The sequence below is a fragment of the Capsicum annuum genome, chromosome 2 (assembly GCF_002878395.1).
Source record: "Capsicum annuum cultivar UCD-10X-F1 chromosome 2, UCD10Xv1.1, whole genome shotgun sequence".
In the NCBI taxonomy this organism is placed as follows: domain Eukaryota; kingdom Viridiplantae; phylum Streptophyta; class Magnoliopsida; order Solanales; family Solanaceae; genus Capsicum; species Capsicum annuum.
The window spans coordinates 153,645,387-153,664,036 of record NC_061112.1 but is presented as its reverse complement, the minus strand read 5'-3'; the positions used below and the strand labels follow the sequence as shown (position 1 = coordinate 153,664,036).

General features: G+C 38.3%; 3 protein-coding genes across 4 annotated transcripts; 1 reads left to right on the top strand and 2 right to left on the bottom strand.

Annotated features, from left to right (window-relative positions):
* Positions 1-3,153: 3,153 nt before the first annotated feature.
* On the bottom strand, positions 3,154-4,849 carry LOC124896128. Its single transcript, XM_047407649.1, has one exon. It carries the CDS (start codon positions 4,189-4,191, stop codon positions 3,154-3,156), a length of 1,038 nt encoding a protein of 345 aa, XP_047263605.1. The 5' UTR covers positions 4,192-4,849.
* A 2,984-nt stretch (positions 4,850-7,833) lies between these two features.
* LOC107860766 (sulfite oxidase) lies at positions 7,834-14,400 on the bottom strand. 2 transcript variants are annotated; one of them, XM_016706239.2, is made up of 12 exons: positions 14,049-14,400; positions 13,734-13,849; positions 13,586-13,648; positions 13,446-13,482; positions 13,174-13,255; positions 11,341-11,459; positions 11,124-11,219; positions 10,503-10,613; positions 10,321-10,422; positions 8,976-9,023; positions 8,549-8,764; positions 7,834-8,240 (listed from the first exon to the last, which is right to left on the bottom strand). In XM_016706239.2, exons 1-12 carry the CDS (start codon positions 14,121-14,123, stop codon positions 8,124-8,126), a joined length of 1,182 nt encoding a protein of 393 aa, XP_016561725.1. In that variant the 5' UTR covers positions 14,124-14,400; the 3' UTR covers positions 7,834-8,123. The 2 variants fall into 2 exon arrangements, with proteins under 2 accessions (XP_016561725.1, XP_047263604.1); XM_047407648.1 differs by lacking the exon at positions 8,976-9,023 and having other exon boundaries at positions 14,049-14,388.
* An 802-nt stretch (positions 14,401-15,202) lies between these two features.
* LOC107858416 (pentatricopeptide repeat-containing protein At5g56310-like) lies at positions 15,203-18,405 on the top strand. Its single transcript, XM_016703062.2, has one exon. It carries the CDS (start codon positions 15,405-15,407, stop codon positions 16,830-16,832), a length of 1,428 nt encoding a protein of 475 aa, XP_016558548.2. The 5' UTR covers positions 15,203-15,404; the 3' UTR covers positions 16,833-18,405.
* The last annotated feature ends 245 nt before the right edge of the window (positions 18,406-18,650 follow it).

Below are 18,650 nucleotides of genomic sequence, written 5' to 3'. Positions count from 1 at the left end.
AGTGTAATAAACTTACACTTCAAAGCCCCTCTTCATACTTCAAAACATAAAATCTCTTAGATGAATTAATTATACACTCACACACGGCCATGTGCATGAACATGACTTGAAGTTTTTGTAACTCCCGAGCTTGACTACGTGTGAATGGTCTTGAGCTAGTTGTACTTGTATCATTCTCTCCATCTTAAAGGAAATTTATCCTCAAATTCGGTGGATGTTCATTCTCAACCGTGGCAATAGGAGAGAGGTCACATATATTGAAGGTGTTGTGCACTTGATATTCTGGAGGAAGGTCAATTTTGTAGGCAGTATCATTGATTCTTTCAAGTACTTGAAAGGGACCATCACCCCTCGGCATCAACTTGGTTTTACTTTGTGAAGGAAAACGGTCTTTTCTAAGGTGCACCCAAACCCAATCACCCGGTTCAAGAATAAGGTTTCTTCTCACCTTGTTTGCTCTCTTAGCAATCCCTTGATTTTTCTTCTGAAGTTTTTGCCTCACTTTCTCATGCAATTTCTTCATGGCTTCGGCCTTCTTGCTTCCATCTAAGTTAATCATAAAATCACTTGGCAAAGGAGTTAAATCCAAAGGGGTGAGGGGGTTGATGTCGTATACATACTCAAAGGGAGTCATTCTCGTACTTGAGTGTATAACCCGATTGCATGCAAATTCCACCAAAGGTAGGTAGTCCTCCCATGAATTCATTTTGCCTTTAACCATTGATCGTAACATAGAACCCAAAGTCCTATTTACAAACTTGGTTTGGCCATCGGTTTGTGGGTGGCAAGATGTAGAGAATAGCAATCTAGTGCCAAGCCTACCCCACATTGACTTCCAAAAGTGACTAAGGAACTTAGAGTCCCTATTACTTACAATGGTCCTCGGAACACCATGCAATTTGACAACATTTTCAACAAACAAAGGCGCCATACTTAATGCATCTTCACTTTTTGAACAAGGAATGAAGTGTGGCATCTTAGAAAATCGATCAACCACTACAAAAATGCTATCCCTACCTTGTTTAGTCCTCGGTAATCCTAACACAAAATCCATAGATATATCAAGCCAAGGACGTAAAGGAGTGGGAAGCAGGGTATACAACCCGTGAGGGAGGAGCCGAGACTTGGCTCCCTTGCAATCTAAATATTGGCCGCAAATCCTAGCTACATCCTTGTGCATTTTAGGCCAATAGAATTGCTCCTCCAATATCCCGAGGGTCTTGTCAATCCCAAAATGACCCATTAGATCGCCATCGTGTGCTTCCCTCACAAACAGCTCTCTCCAAGAGCTAGAAGGTACACACAATCGTCTACCTTTAAACAAGTAACCATCAAATTTGGCATAGGGATTTGAACCCCTATCCGAAACCCACTTGTCCCTACCCAATTCTTCGCATTTCCTAAAGATAGGAGAAAAGTGAGGGTCCTTGGGATACAATGCCTTTAGGCTCTTGAAACCCATTAACTTTGAAGACAAGGTGGACACAAGTACATGTTTTCTAGACAAGACATCGGCAACCACATTGTCCTTACCCTTCTTGTATTGAATAACATAAGGAAAGGTTTCAAGTAATTCAATCCATTTGGCATGCCGCCGGTTAAGCTTGTCTTGTGTCCGTAGATACTTCAAGGATTCATGATCCGTTCGGATCACGAATTCTTTAGGCCACAAATAATGTTGCTAAGTGGCCAAGGCTCTAATCAAGGCATACAACTCTAAATCGTAAGTAGAGTAGTTTAGAATTGCTCCTTTGAGCTTTTCGCTAAAGTAGGCAATAGGCTTTAATTCTTGCATTAAAACCGCGCCTATGCCAACTTTGCTAGCATCACATTCGACCTCAAAAATCTTGTCAAAATTCGGTAATTGTAGCAAAGGGGCCGAGATGAGAATAACTTTCAAGTCCTCGAAGGCCTTAGTTTGTCCATCTCCCCACTTGAAAGGCCGATCCTTTTTAATCACTTCGGTCAAGGGGGCGGCAATGGTGCTAAATCCTTTGACAAAACGTCTATAAAAACTAGCCAACCCGTGGAAGCTTCTCACTTCTCCTACGGTTTTGGGAGTTGACCAATTTTTAATAGCGTCAATCTTAGATTCATCCACTTCGACCCCTCTTGAGCTCACCACAAACCCAAGGAATACAACCTCATGGACACCAAAAGAACACTTTTCTAGATTAGCATATAACTTCTACATGCTCATCTAAGGACTTAATATACACCAACACATCATCAAAGTAAACAACAACAAACTTTCCAATAAATGGCTTCATCACATGATTCATTAGCCTCATGAAAGTACTTGGAGCATTTGTTAGGCCGAATGACATAACTATCCATTTATAGAGACTGAATTTAGTCTTGAAGGCGGTTTTTCATTCATCACCCGGTTGCATACGAATTTGGTGATAGCCACTCCTCAAATCAATTTTAGAAAACAAACATGAACCACTCAATTCATCAAGCATATCATCTAGCCTAGGAATAGGGTAACGATATTTTACTGTTATCTTGTTGATGGCTCGACAATCAACGTACATACGCCAAGTCCCATCTTTCTTGGGAAATAGTAGCACCGGAATAGCACAAGGAATCATGCTCTCCTTAATGTACCCTTTGTTGAGAAGTTCCTCAACTTGGCGTTGCAATTTCTTGGTATCCGTTGAGTTGCTTTTATAAGCTGATTTGTTGGGCAATTGTGAGCCCGGCGCAAAATCAATTTGGTGCTCAATGCCGCGAAGTGGAGGCAATCCTTTCGGCAATTCCTTGTGGAAGACATCCTCATAATCCTGCAAAACATGAGAAATAGGAGGAGAAATAGAAACATTAGCGGGGTTAGTATTAAAACAATGAGCCAAGAGGAGCATCGGAGTGTCCTCATCATAATCCACAAATAGTTTCTTCCTCCTAGCCATCATCACCATGCTCCCATGCCCCTTAGAATTTAGGGACCCCCCGGCTTCCCCTACTTCCTCACTCTCGAATTCCCCTCTTCCCCTCACTCTCGACCTTCTTTCCCTTTTCCCTCAATTCCCGCATCTTTTGGTGTAATTCATTCACTTGGGAAGGCAATAAGGGATGAAGAGCAACCTTTCGGCCATCGTTCTCAAGTGTATACCAATTGGACCTTCCATCATGTTTGGTCGACCTATCGTATTACCAAGGCCTTCCTAACAACAAGTGACAAGCTTGCATTGGTATCACATCACAAAGCACCTCGTCATGGTAGTTGGCAACCTTAAAACGTATCACACATTGCCTTGTGACCTTTAACTCGCCACATTCATTCAACCATTGCAACTTGTAAGGACTAGTGTGAGGTGTAGTCAACAATTTCAAGAAGTTCACCATTGCAACACTAACGACATTCACACAACTTCCACTATTTATCACCATAGTGCACACATTTCCCTTCACAAGACATTTAGTATGGAATAAATTCTCCCGTTGGCTAGGATCATCTATCGTCTTACTAATCATGGAACGCCTCACTACAAAGTTTGGAACCACGCACTCCCCTTCTTGCGGATAAGCATCCTTACAATCATCATCATCATCATGTGGCTCCCTCTCGGCCGTCTCTCCATCTTGAAGCTCGGCCTCACTTTCATCACCCTCAATACCCACTTCTTCTCTAAGAAAATACAACCTACCTTCCCTTAGGATTACATTACGTCGGTTAGGGCATTCATTGGCTTTATGCCCCCAACCTTGGCACTTGAAACATTGGAACCCTTTAGGATTAGGATACTTGTGAATTTCTTGCCTTGGAGGGATTTTGTGGGCTGTTTTGGGCTCGGGCAGCCTAGTAGTGGCGGGTTGGTCCTCGTTTTTGGGCCAACCCGAAGAGGATTGAACCATATCCTTGCCTCTCAGCCAACCCGAGGTTGATTGTCCCTTTGCTTTGAATGACGATCTCTCTTTAAGTTCCCTTTCAATCTCAAGAGCCACTTGAAAAATACCTTCGATGGTATCAAACTTGTGAAGTGTCAAATAAGTGGAGATATCCTTGTTCAACCCACACTTGAACCGAATGATGTCATGACTAATGTGTTCTCCACGATGATCAAGCTTCAACATAAGTTGTTGAAACTCATCATAATATGCCATCACACTTCGATTCCCTTGCCGCAAGTTGTACAATCTAGCAAGCAACCCATGTCGATAACTCTCGGGAAGGTATCGTTGTCTCATTAGGTACCTCAACCGAAACCAAGGTGGTGGTTGCCCATCAATCAACTCATTGCCAAACCGTTTGACGTATTCCCACCATGTGTTAGCATAGCCTTCAAAGTGAGCTATGGCGTAACAATTCTTCTTCTCCTCCGAGATATCATTCACTTGAAACACTTTATCGCACGCCGACTCCCAAGCAAGATACACCTCGGGATCACTTTCACCCTTAAAGATAGGTAGACTCAATTTGATGGTATTGATGCCTACGTCTCTCTCTCTTGGTGTCGGTTTCCCCTTTCTCCATACCCTCGGTATCTTCTTGGATCCACACGTCTTCCTCTTATTTCCTCCTTCTTCATGTAAGCATCATCAAAGGTTCCATACCCTTCATAATCATCTCTACCATATTCCTCAAAGTGGACGGGACGATTTTGGACATTTGGAACTTATTTGGAGGAATTGGATTTTGTGGAGGTTGTGGTCTTCGGTTTAGTGGAGCTTGGAAGGGAGGGTTTGGATTTAGTGGAGATATTGGGCGTCCAAGTCCCTCTTGCGGAACTTGAGGATTTTGGAAATGGGTTGGTCTATTGGAGTCTCGGGTTAGGGGGTTATGGGTGGTTTGGCTTGCGGCATTTAGTGGAGCTAGGGAAGGATTTGGTAATTGAGGCCATGTTTCGGGAGTAACGGTAGTGGAGGAATTTCTATCATGTCCACTTGACGAAACATGTCGAGGAGTAGAAGGGTGAGAGTTCCTTTGACTCTCCACTTGTTCTAACCTCCCACTAATAGTCATCACTTTCCCCTTTATGGCTCCCACCTCCGTACTCAACCTTTCAAGAGTTCGGGTCATAGCCTCAAGAGTAACCCTCATTTCTCCATTTCATTAGAATCCAAGGTTTGAGACGTGGTTCCCTCCATTGTCAAGGTATCACCTACACAAACAACAAACAAGTTAGTTAAAAATCCCTCTCCTCACTCACACTCTTTCGATTCACTCACACTCGAGCTCCACAAGTGTTGTAGATTGGCTAGTAACCCGTGAATCCTTAAGGTATGAGTATGCTCTTGTCCGGAATGGATTCTTGTTGGAAACTCAAAGAATCCTCGTTGGACTAGAGCCAAGAGTTACAACGTATTCAAACGATAAAAGCACACAAACAAACGTTGACACAACACTAAGCTTCAAAGGACTAATTAACAAGCTAGTAGGAATGTACTAGGTCGTCAATTAGTGTTCGAACCAACAAACGAAACTAAGAAACAATAAAATAAATCTAAGAAATCAAAAATTTGAACTCAAAATATTGCGTGAACAGTAATTTAGTGATGTGGCAGTCCACTATTGGCCTCGGTTTTGTCAAAATTTTACTCTCAAATTTCAAGTCTTGACCAATTTACAATTTGAAAATGGTGGAATTGGTTAATAGAGGAAAATTTGGTCTTGAAGCTTCTTTTTTTTCAAGTTCAAAACAAGACTTGACCCTTTTGGTACTTTCTCTTTGAAACAAGGTCCTTAAATAAAGGAAAATAGGTGAAAAGTGGTTGTCAAGTCTTTTGAGTGATGTGATCAAGTCTTTCATCAACAAATACTACAACTTGGTGTGTCACCTTTTGTGGATCTAATGTTCACTTTTTGTTTTAACAAAGATGAAAAGGGTGAAGAACAGCAAGAACACAATAACAACACCAAGAACAACCAACAACAACCAATAGCCAAAACAGTCCACCACAACAACAATGTTCAACAATGGATAGCCAAGTTCAAGTTCCCAATGACATCAATTTTTTAGAGCTCAAATCTAGATCCACTCAAAGTGTTAGTGAACAAGAGAGCTAACACTAGAAACAACACTTAAGACAAGTAAAAAAATCTTTGTCAAGACACAACAAGAATACAATTTTCGACCAAGAACACAACGGACAGATTTGACTGTTTCTGGAATGTTTCAGTTTTCAGTTTTTTTTTTTTTTTTTTGTAGTTTTCAAGTCCCAAGCCCAAGATTGATCTTGTTAGAACAAAATCAAATTTGACTCTGATACCAAATGATACAAGTTCAAACTTACAACAAGGAATCAAGAGAACAACATCACTAGAGAATCAAAGGCCCCACTCGGCTTCTCTAGGTTTTCAAGGCAACAACAACAATTTTCAACAAGATAGATAAATAACACAAGATTGCAATAACTATAGCGAATCAAAAGGGCAGCTTCACTATATCAAGATACAAACAACAAGATTACAAAATGATGGATATTAATTTGACACAAAATATCCTAAAATCTAAGAACCCTAACATGAAGATTAGGACCCTAAGACTAAAAGATATTTACACCAAATTCTTACTTGAATACTACACTTTGTTGTCTAGTTTTGGGTTCACTCTCAAGAACAAGAGAGAGAAGCTCTCTAATATTACAAGACTTGTGTAGTGAAAATATCAATAATGAACTAAGTCCAAGAAATAGCTCTATTATTGTCTATTTATAGTACTCCACAAAATAAAAGGAAAATAATCATTCTAGCCTTTGTCTTGTGTGGCTTTGGAGTGTAATTAAAAAAAAGTGTTACTACACTTTTTGGAGTGTAATAAACTTACATAAGATCCCTTAGATGAATTAATTACACACTCACACGCGACCATTTGCATGAACATGACTTAAAGTTTTTGTAACTCCCGAGCTTGGCTACGTGTGAATGGTTTTGAGCTAGTTGTACTTGTATCATTAAGTGAGTGTAACAACTAAATTTAATTCCTAGTAAGTTCGTGTTACCTGCATGAACCATTTACTTTAACGCGTTTACTTTGCATTGATCCTAATTAAGAGAGATTATAGTACTTTCAACTATCCTATGTATCAGAACTCTCTTACAAATTCGTGCATAGTATTTTATGTAAGTAGTAGTTAAACCATCCGATGCATCTTAAAAAACGTATGAAAAAAAGTATAGTATATCTGAGAAAAACATTGTTTTGACTGTCTGGTCGTGAGGTCTTTTGGTTTTGGTTAACAATAATGTTCTTTTAATCTTTCAGTTGACCATAAAGTAATTAATATATTAGAGGAATCTTATCTTCAGTTCTGATAAGATCTTATCTGTTCGATTGAGTTAATTTTTGTCTTATTAATCAAGGGATGAGTGCTAATTGTTTTATAAGAACTTTGACTTGTTTAGGGCTTTGTCTATTTTGTCTCGTGAACTTTACTAATGCAGATTGATTTGCCAATTGCCATTCATCTCTCTTTCCCCTAACCGCTCTTTTTCCTATGTCTCATCACCATTTTCGACCATTTCCTTGTGAATGATAATTTTATCATTTACCTAAACTTTTTTCCAAATGTGATCATTATCAACTTGTCCACTTATGCATGAATGAATGCACATACATGTTTAATAACATTCATCTCGAGGATATGGAACTTTGCCGGTTTCCTAACCATACTGTAAGACTTACCTTCAGATTAAGGATTAATTATCTTCCAATTCTAATTTAAATTGTAATTTGTAACTATGTCCCTCCGAAAAACTAATTCTTTTTTTTTTTTTTTTTTCGCGATAGTCATGGCGTCCGTGCCATCTTCTGCCACCCAAACTCGTCTAGTCTCACACTTGGTTCTCTTTGGAGGGCAGTACACCTACTTTGTCTTACCAATAATCAGTTTCCAACAAAGTAGTTCTGTCATCCCAAAACACATAATACAGACAAATATTTAGGAGCCTGTCCTGATCAAACTCCACAGCATCAAAAAAGAAAAACACGTATATACTGGGGAAAGAACAAGACAACTGATTTTCAAGCTGCAACCAGTTCCAGATTATTACCATTCTCCATCAGTATTTGAGACCACATCAAGAAAACATGCTATTTTCAGTTTAAGCAACGAAGAGATACAGCCATTGCATGTGATGCTGATGAATGCGTTCTTCCAACCAACACGAGAAACACAGCCTAAAGATTTGCTTGACCAACTCGGACTTGAACCCGGTGCCATGAGGTATTCAGGATTCCTCTCAGATTCCAAATAGAATCTATACTTTCAGGTTGGACATTTGCAGATATATCCACCTATTAAGCATAGGATAGAGCATCAATTGAGAACAGGAGAACAAATCCAGCAGACTAAAATAACATGAGAAAAAGCGACTTCCTAAAGCATACTAGCAAATTATGGGGTTGCGAGATGTAACATCGTACATTCTCACATCATAAATGCAACCAATAGAATACTAGAAAGAACACTTTAAGGTCAAAAACTGATCCTTAAAACATATCATCAAACTAGACTCATCAGAAATTATTGCAGTTAACAGTTGAACCTTTTTTCAATTAGAAAGGGAAGAGGGGCAAAAATTATTAGATAAATAGTTACTTACCGCTTTAGCAACTATCTCCGCTCTCTGTGGAATATTTGCCTCAGCTTCAAAAAAGACCCATGCCCATCTGTCACTACTTGAATCATCAGCAATATATGGAATGCCAGTTTTCTGGTATCTGTTGGCTTCCACCCAAGTTTTACCACCATCAACAGACAAGTCTACTCTTTCTATGCCACGCCCACCTCCTGATACTGCATATCCCTTGATAGTTATCTGAAAACAAATATGAAATACTATATTTGCCTATGTACAGCAGTAAAAAAAAATAAGACTGCACAACTGGGCACCATGCCACTCTCTTTCTTTTCCAGGCACTGGACTGTGCAAACTCGCCCACACAGAGTATATGCAAAAGTGTTCATAAAGAATAAGATTAATGTCAAGGAAAGCTGGAACACACAGTTCGTCCATATTAAAATCTAACCTTTCCATGCTTTACAACACTCACATCCTCCAGGGAACATATTGCGCTCTGTAATCAGAAAAGGGTATAATTTAACAGTCCGCAATTGACAAATATTAAGTTGTAACCATATTGGTAAACAGCGAAATATAAATGCCAAAGTCAGAACAGAGAACCAATTATTTGATCAACAGTCAGTTGCTGGCTGGACCATTTCAGGTCTGGGAAATAGACTCTCTTAAAAGTAACCACAAGGGTTTCTACTTTCCAGGACCATCATGTAAGGAATTCTAATGGAAACACCATATCTCAGGGACATCAATATTTATGACATAGGGAAAGAAAGTTTTGACATACAACAACATACCTGATGTATTCCCACAAAGTGGGGACAGTGTAATTACAAATCATTTCATAATGTAATTGCAAATCATAAACCCAGTTCTATTGAACAAAAAAGAACACACGCATCAACCATTGAAATCTCTCTCTCTCTCTCTCTCTCCCTATCTCCCCCCTCTCTCTCTCAAAGTTCAATAAATTGTGTGTGAGTGTGTGTACATATGTATGTGTAGAGAGAGAGAGGGGGACAAATTAAGAATTCTTTGGACAAAATATGAGTCAAAACTGAAAAAGAAAAGTGTATTTGAAGTTGAAGTTGCAAAAAAGTTTGTACAGTTGAGATTGTGAGTGGAAGATGAAGATTTGAGCAACTTCGCTAAGAAAACAACTTCAAACAGAACTCAAAACTTCCAAACTCCAACTTGCAAATGTTGCTTCAGTATTTGCTAGTAAAGCAATGAGCCAACTGGTTCTAAGTGTCTCTAAGACTACAAGTTCAAAACCTGGGAATAATAAGAGGACGTACTCCTGCAAAGTCATGAATCTAAGCATGACACATAACGTAAAGCTGCTTCAGTATTTTGTGGTCACAAAATGAATTCTTCACTATCCAAATTAGTGGATATTGATGCAGTTCCGTATAAATAAAAAGATATTGCATAACTTACAAAATTGGGGTAAATAATCCATGAGTAACTCACAAATTTCATACAAGTACTATTTATCAAGTTATTATATCCAAATAAAATGACCAAGGTGGTGATTCAACAACAACAACATACCAAGTGTATTCCCACAAAGTGGGCAAATGACCAAAGTGGTGATTGCTTAAAAAATTCGAAAAACGAGTTTTTACAAAAATCTGAAAAGATTTTCGAATATAACTTTCAGATTTTTTTAAGCCTATGCCACCCAAGTGTGTAACCTTGAATTCCCAGTCTAACAGTCTACCTATTTAGAGAATACAAAAAAACAAAAGAAACCCACTGAGAACATAATGATGGAAAGAAATTTAACCAATTACCTGAACAGGAAAGTCCATCTGAGATCTCCTAGTTGACCAGTTGATGTTATCCCAGTTCACTGTTGGTGGAAACATCTTGTAGTCTTTTTGCATAAAGAATCCCTATCCAGTAGATATTGTGTTAAACACGTTTAAAAGAAAATGTCTCTTCATTCTGAAGTTACTAATACATAAATAGTAACCTGGCATTCGTCGGCAATGATATTGATGGATTCAAGCCACTTAACTGAACGGGCACCGATTACACCTGGGACAACCACACGCAGTGGATAGCCATGATCCCTATTAAGCGGCTTCACACATGAATCCAGCAAGGTCAGTAAAGCAGGTTGCAAGTTGCGCTATCAACTTATCAGGTTTTAAAAGGAAATTGCAAGGGCTGAGGCAGAAGTTTACAAGCTAACATAATGTTAGTGTTCTCATTACCAAGCATTTCAAGCACAGAAACAAATATTACAGAGTAAATTTAGAATAGCATGCTCAAATGCCACTTTTGAAAAGAAGACTCAACATGCAAATACAGGTATGATTCTCTGCCAATCAAATATTCCCCCTCTTTCTTCCCATTGATTGCTCTTTGGTGGACTGCTCAACCAAATAGATGACATTAACTTTAAGTGAAAATAAACTCAAAAAGCAACTACATTATTGGGAAAGCTGTAGGGACAACAGGTCAAAATGTATAAGAACGGAGTTGCACACAACATAGAATGTAAAGCACACTGTCATCTTGCTAGACAATAAAAGATGAAACTGAGAAAACAGACATATAATAATGGTAGAACACAAAATATTTGTATTACCTCGCCATTCATCTCATAAGCCAGCAGAACATCAGCTTCAGGGTTTGTAGCCTGACTCAATGGAATTGATGCCTTATAAGGACCTCCATTTTCCTCCTAGAATCATAAATATGTTGCTAAGCCAGGGAAATTTTACAGCAAAGTAAAAAAAAGAAAAAAAAAGGGGAAAAAAGAAACAATACTTTCTATAAAGGAATAAGATATCGTTCATAATCACCTTACACTTGTCAATGCTCACAAATTCAACATGTTTTCCTCCAGATTGTGAGATACTAGTCAAATAAGGTATTCCAACTAATTCAAGAACATCTGCTAGTTTCGCTCCACCCCAAACAGCTGAAATACACAAAAATGTAATTAGTTAAATGTAAATATTTTATTTTTCTTAAAAACTAAAGCATTTAAGCAAAACAGGCTTTTGTCCAGAAACAAACCTCCTAACACACAACAATTGGAAAAAGAGGTTGCTGGTGGACGGAACAATGCATCAATATAACTTAAAATTTATAACAACTACTTGGCAGTTATATTTTCTATCAGATAGATGCAAATGGTTAATTGATTCTTTACCATATTCATATTCACAAGATAACAAATTAGAATAAAGCATGAAATTCTTATACTCCTTTCATTAAATCATTACAAGTTCCACAACTTATTATTCCATCTGTCCCAGTTTACTGTCATAATTTGACTTTGAAAACAATAAGAAATATTTTTCAAGAAAGGACTTGTGTTGGATTGGAACTATGAATATAATCCAAACCAAATAAAATAGATAAAAAAAAGTATAGATGGTCCATTTGTTTGAATTTTGTTTTTGTAAAAAAAGGGCAGCCCAGTGCAATAAAGCTTCCACTGTGCGCAGGGCCCTGGAAGGGCCCCACCACAAGGGTGTATTGTTTTTGTACCTATGTAAATTAATCTTAAGATGTTAATTCAGAGAAGTTATGATACAAAAAATTGGTCAATCACTGAACTTGCTAGCTCTCCAATATACCTACATTAAATTGATATTAAGATGTTAATTCAAAGTTTTGGTACTAAAAATTGGTTAATCACTGAACTTGCTAGCTCTCCCATATACCTACGGTTTAGGGGTGTGAATTCTTTTGTTTTTCAATTGCAACTTATCATCCCACTAGACAGACTTCATACAGTGTACAGACAACAGTACAGTTAATATAAGGCACATTTAGCATCCGAATCATAAATTTGGTTCTAGGGTTATTATATAAGCTCATAAGCTTTCTTGGTGTAAGTTCAATAAACTTCTTAAGTGATAATAAACCCTTTTTTTGAGGAAGTTCAATGAAACTTCTTAGGCGATAATAATACACAAACCCAAAAGTAGAAGAAGGGAAACCCCCCATTCGAATCAGTCAAAGCATTCACATTTTACCAAGTTTGTATCACAAGAAGTTGAAAGTAATATGGAGGAGCAACAAAGGAGGCTTAATGGTGGTACCAAGGTATCTTTTTCAATCTAAGGATAGAGAAAATCATAGAACAGAATATTGCTGAATGTATATGGTAGTGTAGTAAGTGGAGCAAGCAATTCCTTTTTACCATCTTTTGTTAGTCCTTTTTGTTCTACACTTATATAGAATTGCATTAGCAGAAATTTGGCCCAGTCTAATAATCTTTAACGTAGAGAAGGACAGTCCTTCAGCAACAATCAACATCCAATAAAATTGGAACAGTACATACAGAAGAACGTCATACATGATCACGCACCGATAATGAATAGAAATGTAGACTTCTCAACATAGAAAAGTTGAAATATGTCTACTTATTTGTGACTTCTCCATCCGATCTAACTTATTTCTCAATTTTCTACATTTAGTAGATGAGAACCATATATTAGACCACGCATTTATATGACCAAAATCCTGTCGTTTTGACCAATAAACACCAAAATATGCTTGGATTACCCTAGATGAAAAGCTTCATTTGTTTTCACAAGATGTCAAAACAGAAAGGAGAATATTTCTTAGTACACAAAAAGTAAGACATCAGATAACTTGGCAAGAAATCTAAATTAGCTTACCATTTCCTATAGCAGCAATATCCCATCCGACTCCTTTCACAGTTCGACTCTTGCTCATAGCAGTTCTTCTGTTACCGGCACACTAGAGAATGATTAAACAAGTTAGTTCTACAAATACCTGATGATCACGAGTAATGCATATCGCCCCCTGTGGAAATTTTATACATATGGCCCAAAAAAAAATCTTTTTCAATTATATCATTCATTCCCCAATCCACAATTCTCTCCTAGCAACAAACACAATGAGCTAGAGACAGAGCATGAGAATTTACCTGTAAAGTGGCAGTAACAGTATATTTTGGAAGCTTCCTGTTATTTATAAACAAACAATACATCAATTATTGGAGCGAGAGTTGCATGAAAATTGAAGTATTGATAAAGGAGTATGCACTGTACAGTCTAGTATCCTCACCAAATATCCTTCATAAACAACTCCTTGGAATTGTTTATAAGACCACACAGAGAAACGGAATACCTGTAGAATGGCCTCAGCACTATCAGCAATCAATACAGGGTTAAGGTCTTTTTATTAAAAAAAAAAGGGCAAAAGGGTGTAAAACCTCTCAATGTCATCCACCACAGGTATAGGTCCATGGTTTCTCTTGTAAAAGAACTCAACGGGAGTGACATAAGATGTAATCAGATCTGAACGAGTCGGCTCAGCATTAAAGGGTTCCTACAATAACAAAATTAGATATAATTGGCAATCCCCGTAAGTAATGATTCCATCAGCAGACAGTCGCAACCAATTGGCAGAAAATCACAATAGAAACTCCACAAAAACAATGTAAATATAATTATTCCGAGACAGCTCTCTCTCGTCGCACCTGATTTTCAATTGGAAAACTTAATTTTAAGGAAAGCGAGTAACTAACCTTGGCATTGATTTTAAGGCGAGGATGGCGCGGAGGTTCAAGGGAATAATCGGAGGGTCCTTTAATCCCAGGCATTTCTCGCTTGTCAGTTTCTTCTGATTAGTAGTCCTGATAAGAGGGGATGTGCGTGTGCGTGTGCGTGCGAGCGAAAGGGATGAGGGAGGTTTTTGTAGGAATAATGGAGAGGCCCTACGACGTAACGAATTTGAGGCGAACAAGGAAAATACTTAAATGAAACATTGTAAGGTAGACATCGCCTCGATTGCCACGCTGGATTTGTTGGAATCAGCATTCCACATTTTGTCACCTTCTCTACGCCACCACATTGTTTTTGGCTTTTGCCTACCCATGTTAAATGAGGAAATTACGTCTGCTCCCTTACTTTTGGCTTTTGGCTTTTGTTTTTCTTTTTTCTTTTTCTAAACAAGGATAGTAATATTATATTAGCATTATAACAACAAAAATTACATAGAGGCATTTGGTAGTGTAGTCATCATAGTATTTGTATTAGGTGTAATATTTACAGACCATCCAGGAGAGTCTAAACCTAAACTAGTAGCACTATTTACACAAGTATTAGGTAGCAAAACTCCAACAAACGTGTGATATTTATACTTGAAAATAGCTATTAATAAAATAATTATTGAATAAAAATTAAAACTATATCTAACCGGCATATACAAGTTTAAGTTTAGTTATAGTGCACAATTTCTGTTCAATTATACAATTTAAATGTCTTAAAGGAAGATTTTATGGCTAAAAATTAAAATGTTTGTTCCATGATTGAAAATTTAACAAGCGAAGTCAAAAAATTAAAACCACCCATCTCCCTCTATTCCACAATAATTGAACTGTTCACTTTTTCAAGATAGATATTGAAAAAAAAAATCAATTTTATCCCATTAATTAAATTTTTAAGATTAAATTTCAAAAAGAGTTAGCATGATCATTATTAAGTTTTTAGAGTTTGAAAAGGGCAACAATAAAAAAATAGAAAAATATGACTAATTTATGTCCTTTTTTTTTTCTCGTGTCAAATTTCAACGATTCAATTATTGTGGAATGGAGAAAATATTTTTGTAATTTTTTTTTTTACGAGGACATAATTTCTAACAATATCAGCCCGTTTTAGGATCATTTCTGAACTTGACGGATCATACCTAGTTGAGCTGTGGATTAATTATTCTTTACAAAATGATGAAATTTCAAAAATAGCTATGATTTGAAGCATAATTCTCATTAATAGCTATAATTTGCTTATTTACCATTTCTAACTAGATTGTTTTGATTCAGTTGTCTAAATTGACAGAGTAGTTTATATATGTCACTGTATGACAAGGTGGTGGTTCCACTAAAATGAAGAACCTCCACAAGTTCAGGGGACTCCATTACAGGTACCTATGTAATATCACCTATGCCCACTCATGGCACAATCTTCCGCACCTCTCTCTCCTAGCCGATCAGTGCACTTCACTGCACCAACTCAAGCAAATTCATGCCCAAATGATCATCCGGACCCGTATCCACGACAATTATGCCGCCAGCCGCTTACTGTCCTTCTGTGCTCTCTCAGAATCAGGCAGCCTTTCTTATGCCTCAAGACTTTTTGATAATGTTAAGGAACCCAATTCATTCATGTGGAATACTCTTATTAGAGCTCAAGCTGGTGGCTCAAATCCTCGACAAGCTTTGCTTCTTTATGTAAAGATGAGAAGGCTTTGCGTTACTCCTGGTAAACATACATTCCCTTTTGTACTCAAAGCATGTTCCAAAGTGATGTGTGTTGACGTTAGCAGACAAGTGCATTGTCATGCTATTAAGTTTGGGTTAGATTCAGATTTGCATGTTGTTCATGGTTTGATCAGGGCTTATTCAGTTTGTCGTGGATTAAAGGATGCGCGTCAAGTGTTTGATGGAGTTCCTGAGAGAAATTTGAGTATTTGGACGACGATGATCTGCGGGTTTGCTCAGAATGATAGGTATGGTGAGGCTATTCAGTTGTTTGAGCGTATGCTTGCGGATGGTATGGCGCCTAACGGAGCCACCTTGGCTTCTGTATTGTCAGCCTGTGCACAGTCGGGTAGTTTGCAGTTAGGAGAACAGATTCACACGTATATGGAAGAAAACGGGATAGAATTGGGAGTGATTCTTGGAACGGCATTGGTAAACATGTATGCAAAGAATGGTGCCATAGTAGAAGCAAAGAAGTGTTTTAGTGGCATGAGAGAAAGGAATACTGCAACTTGGAATGCAATGATTTGCGGGTTAGCTGCCCATGGACATGCAAAAGAAGCAATTAACTTCTTCAAGGAACTGGAACAAGAAAAAGTGAAGCCAAATGACATTACATTAGTTGGGGTTCTATCAGCGTGCTGTCATGCTGGATTGTTCGACTATGGTGAAGGAATATTTCACTCCATGAACAAGTTGTATGGTATAGAGCCCAAGATTGAGCATTACGGATGCATGGTTGACATTCTTGGGCGTAATGGGAAACTGCTGGAAGCTGAGCAGCTCATAAGAGGAATGATTTGGGAGGCTGATGTGGTTATCTGGGGATCCTTATTACATGCATGTCAGAACCATGGAAACATAGATATTGCAGAAAGAGTTGTGAAAGAAATTCTGCTTTTGAATCCTAACAGTCATGGAGTTTATGTTGTCTTATCTAATATGTATGCAGAAGCTGAAAGATGGGACGATGTAGTAAAACTAAGGAATCAAATGAAGGAAGGAAGCTTAAAGAAAATGCCCGGTTGGAGCCTTGTAAATGCTGCTACGTGATTTTGCTTGTTATTTGTAAAGTCTTTTCCATCAATCAACGTCACGAGGAAGATTCTGGATTGTTTTTGTGATCACTGGCTCTTAACTATATATTTGAAGGAGATCACACTTCCAAATTTCACTACTACTGCATTTCGGAACCTGAATGCCCTCACATTTGTGAGAAATGAACCATCAGACAAGTTTCTTTAGGTTGACAGGTGATTTGGATAAAGGTGAATGTCAAAGCAAGTCTTGCCCGATACATGAACCTCCGTTTGCTTTTCTCAATCTTTGATGAATGGGCTTGCTGGAAGTACCAAAGGTGACATGACAGCACCAGCACTCTCCCTTTTCAGAGTCCTCATGCAGTGTTACCTCTCCCAGGAATACTTTGAATTCTCCAAGATTTGTCTCTAATCAACAACAACATAACCAGCGGAGTCTTGGAAGGGTAGAGCGGCAAGATTCTGCCTGAAATCCTGGAGGGAAATTCATATTAGGGATGTTCAAGGTGGTCCCCTTTTGATCCAAATGGACCTATTCTTTCCTTTTCAAATCCTTTTTCCAAAAGTGCTGCATGGAGAGTGAGAAACACTACTGTCAATTGTTTTGCTTTTCTTTGTTTGAGATCAGATGACCATATTCTTTCAATGCTAACTGCTACTTGAGTACAAGGGATTGACAGGCATGTGAAAGAGGATTTTTAGAAGACCAGGCGAATAGAGTCACCCCAACAGCTTTAATTTCTCTTACTGGTTGAAAGGGAACATACCTTGGGTGGGAATTTCAAGGTGCCCTCCAACGTTCTGCTCCTGGATACGAGCATCATTGCAGGGCCGTACTCGATCGTTGCTGTGTCAAGGAACCAAGATAATAAAAATTTAAGTGGCGTGGCAGCATAGAACTGCTTAATTTTACTCAGCTCCCTGGGTCTTCAGATTGTTCAGCTCTTTTTTCTATCTCACGGTGGAGTTAAAATACTCTTGAACCTAGGTCTCATGAGAATCTGGGAACTCTCTAAAGATTCCAGATACCACAACTCAGACCTGTAATTGACCAACTCTTTCCAAAAGCACACCAGAATTCGTTGTTAGGAACCACAAATGACGTGTGAAACAAAGCTGATTATGAGGGTTCAGTTGCAGTGGTTCTGCTCAACATGCTGATTATGAGGGTTCAGTTGCAGTGGTTCTGCTCAACTCAACATATCGCAGCAATCGGACCAGGCTAACAAAATGGTTATTCAATGACAGCAGAAAGGCAGGATGTTCACAACATGTAGCTTCCAAATCCAGGCAATAAGGATGCTGTCTTTTTTCAACATCAGATAAATGATGTTGCTTAGCACTTGTGATGGGAATAAGTAATGACCTGACATATCTGTGTCGCTCCAACTCAATGTCTTGTAACATCGTTATGTGCATGTATGTCTTGCTGACTAGCTCCATGCATGAATCGGGACAATCACTGATATATTGTATTTCATTCAAGAAGCCTAGCCTTCTGACATTCTGCATTGCAATCGCATGTTTTGGTTGAGTGCTGACATTCTATTAATGCAGGTGAACAAATCACTGACAATTGTATTTCATTCACGAAATTTTCCAACATTCTGTTTTGCAGTCAAATTTTTTGGTCGAGTGCTAACATTTTATTACGGCAGAAGTCTACACTATCTCTGCAAATTTGGTCAGTGAACGCTTTTTTCTACCTGAAAGTAATGCTTGGCATAGTTATTTTGTTAAATGTATCTAGATTGTTACTTGCACACACAAACGCGTCTGGGACAGTTATGAGCAGCTGGAGAACAATTATCAGTCCCAGCCAAGGCTGGGG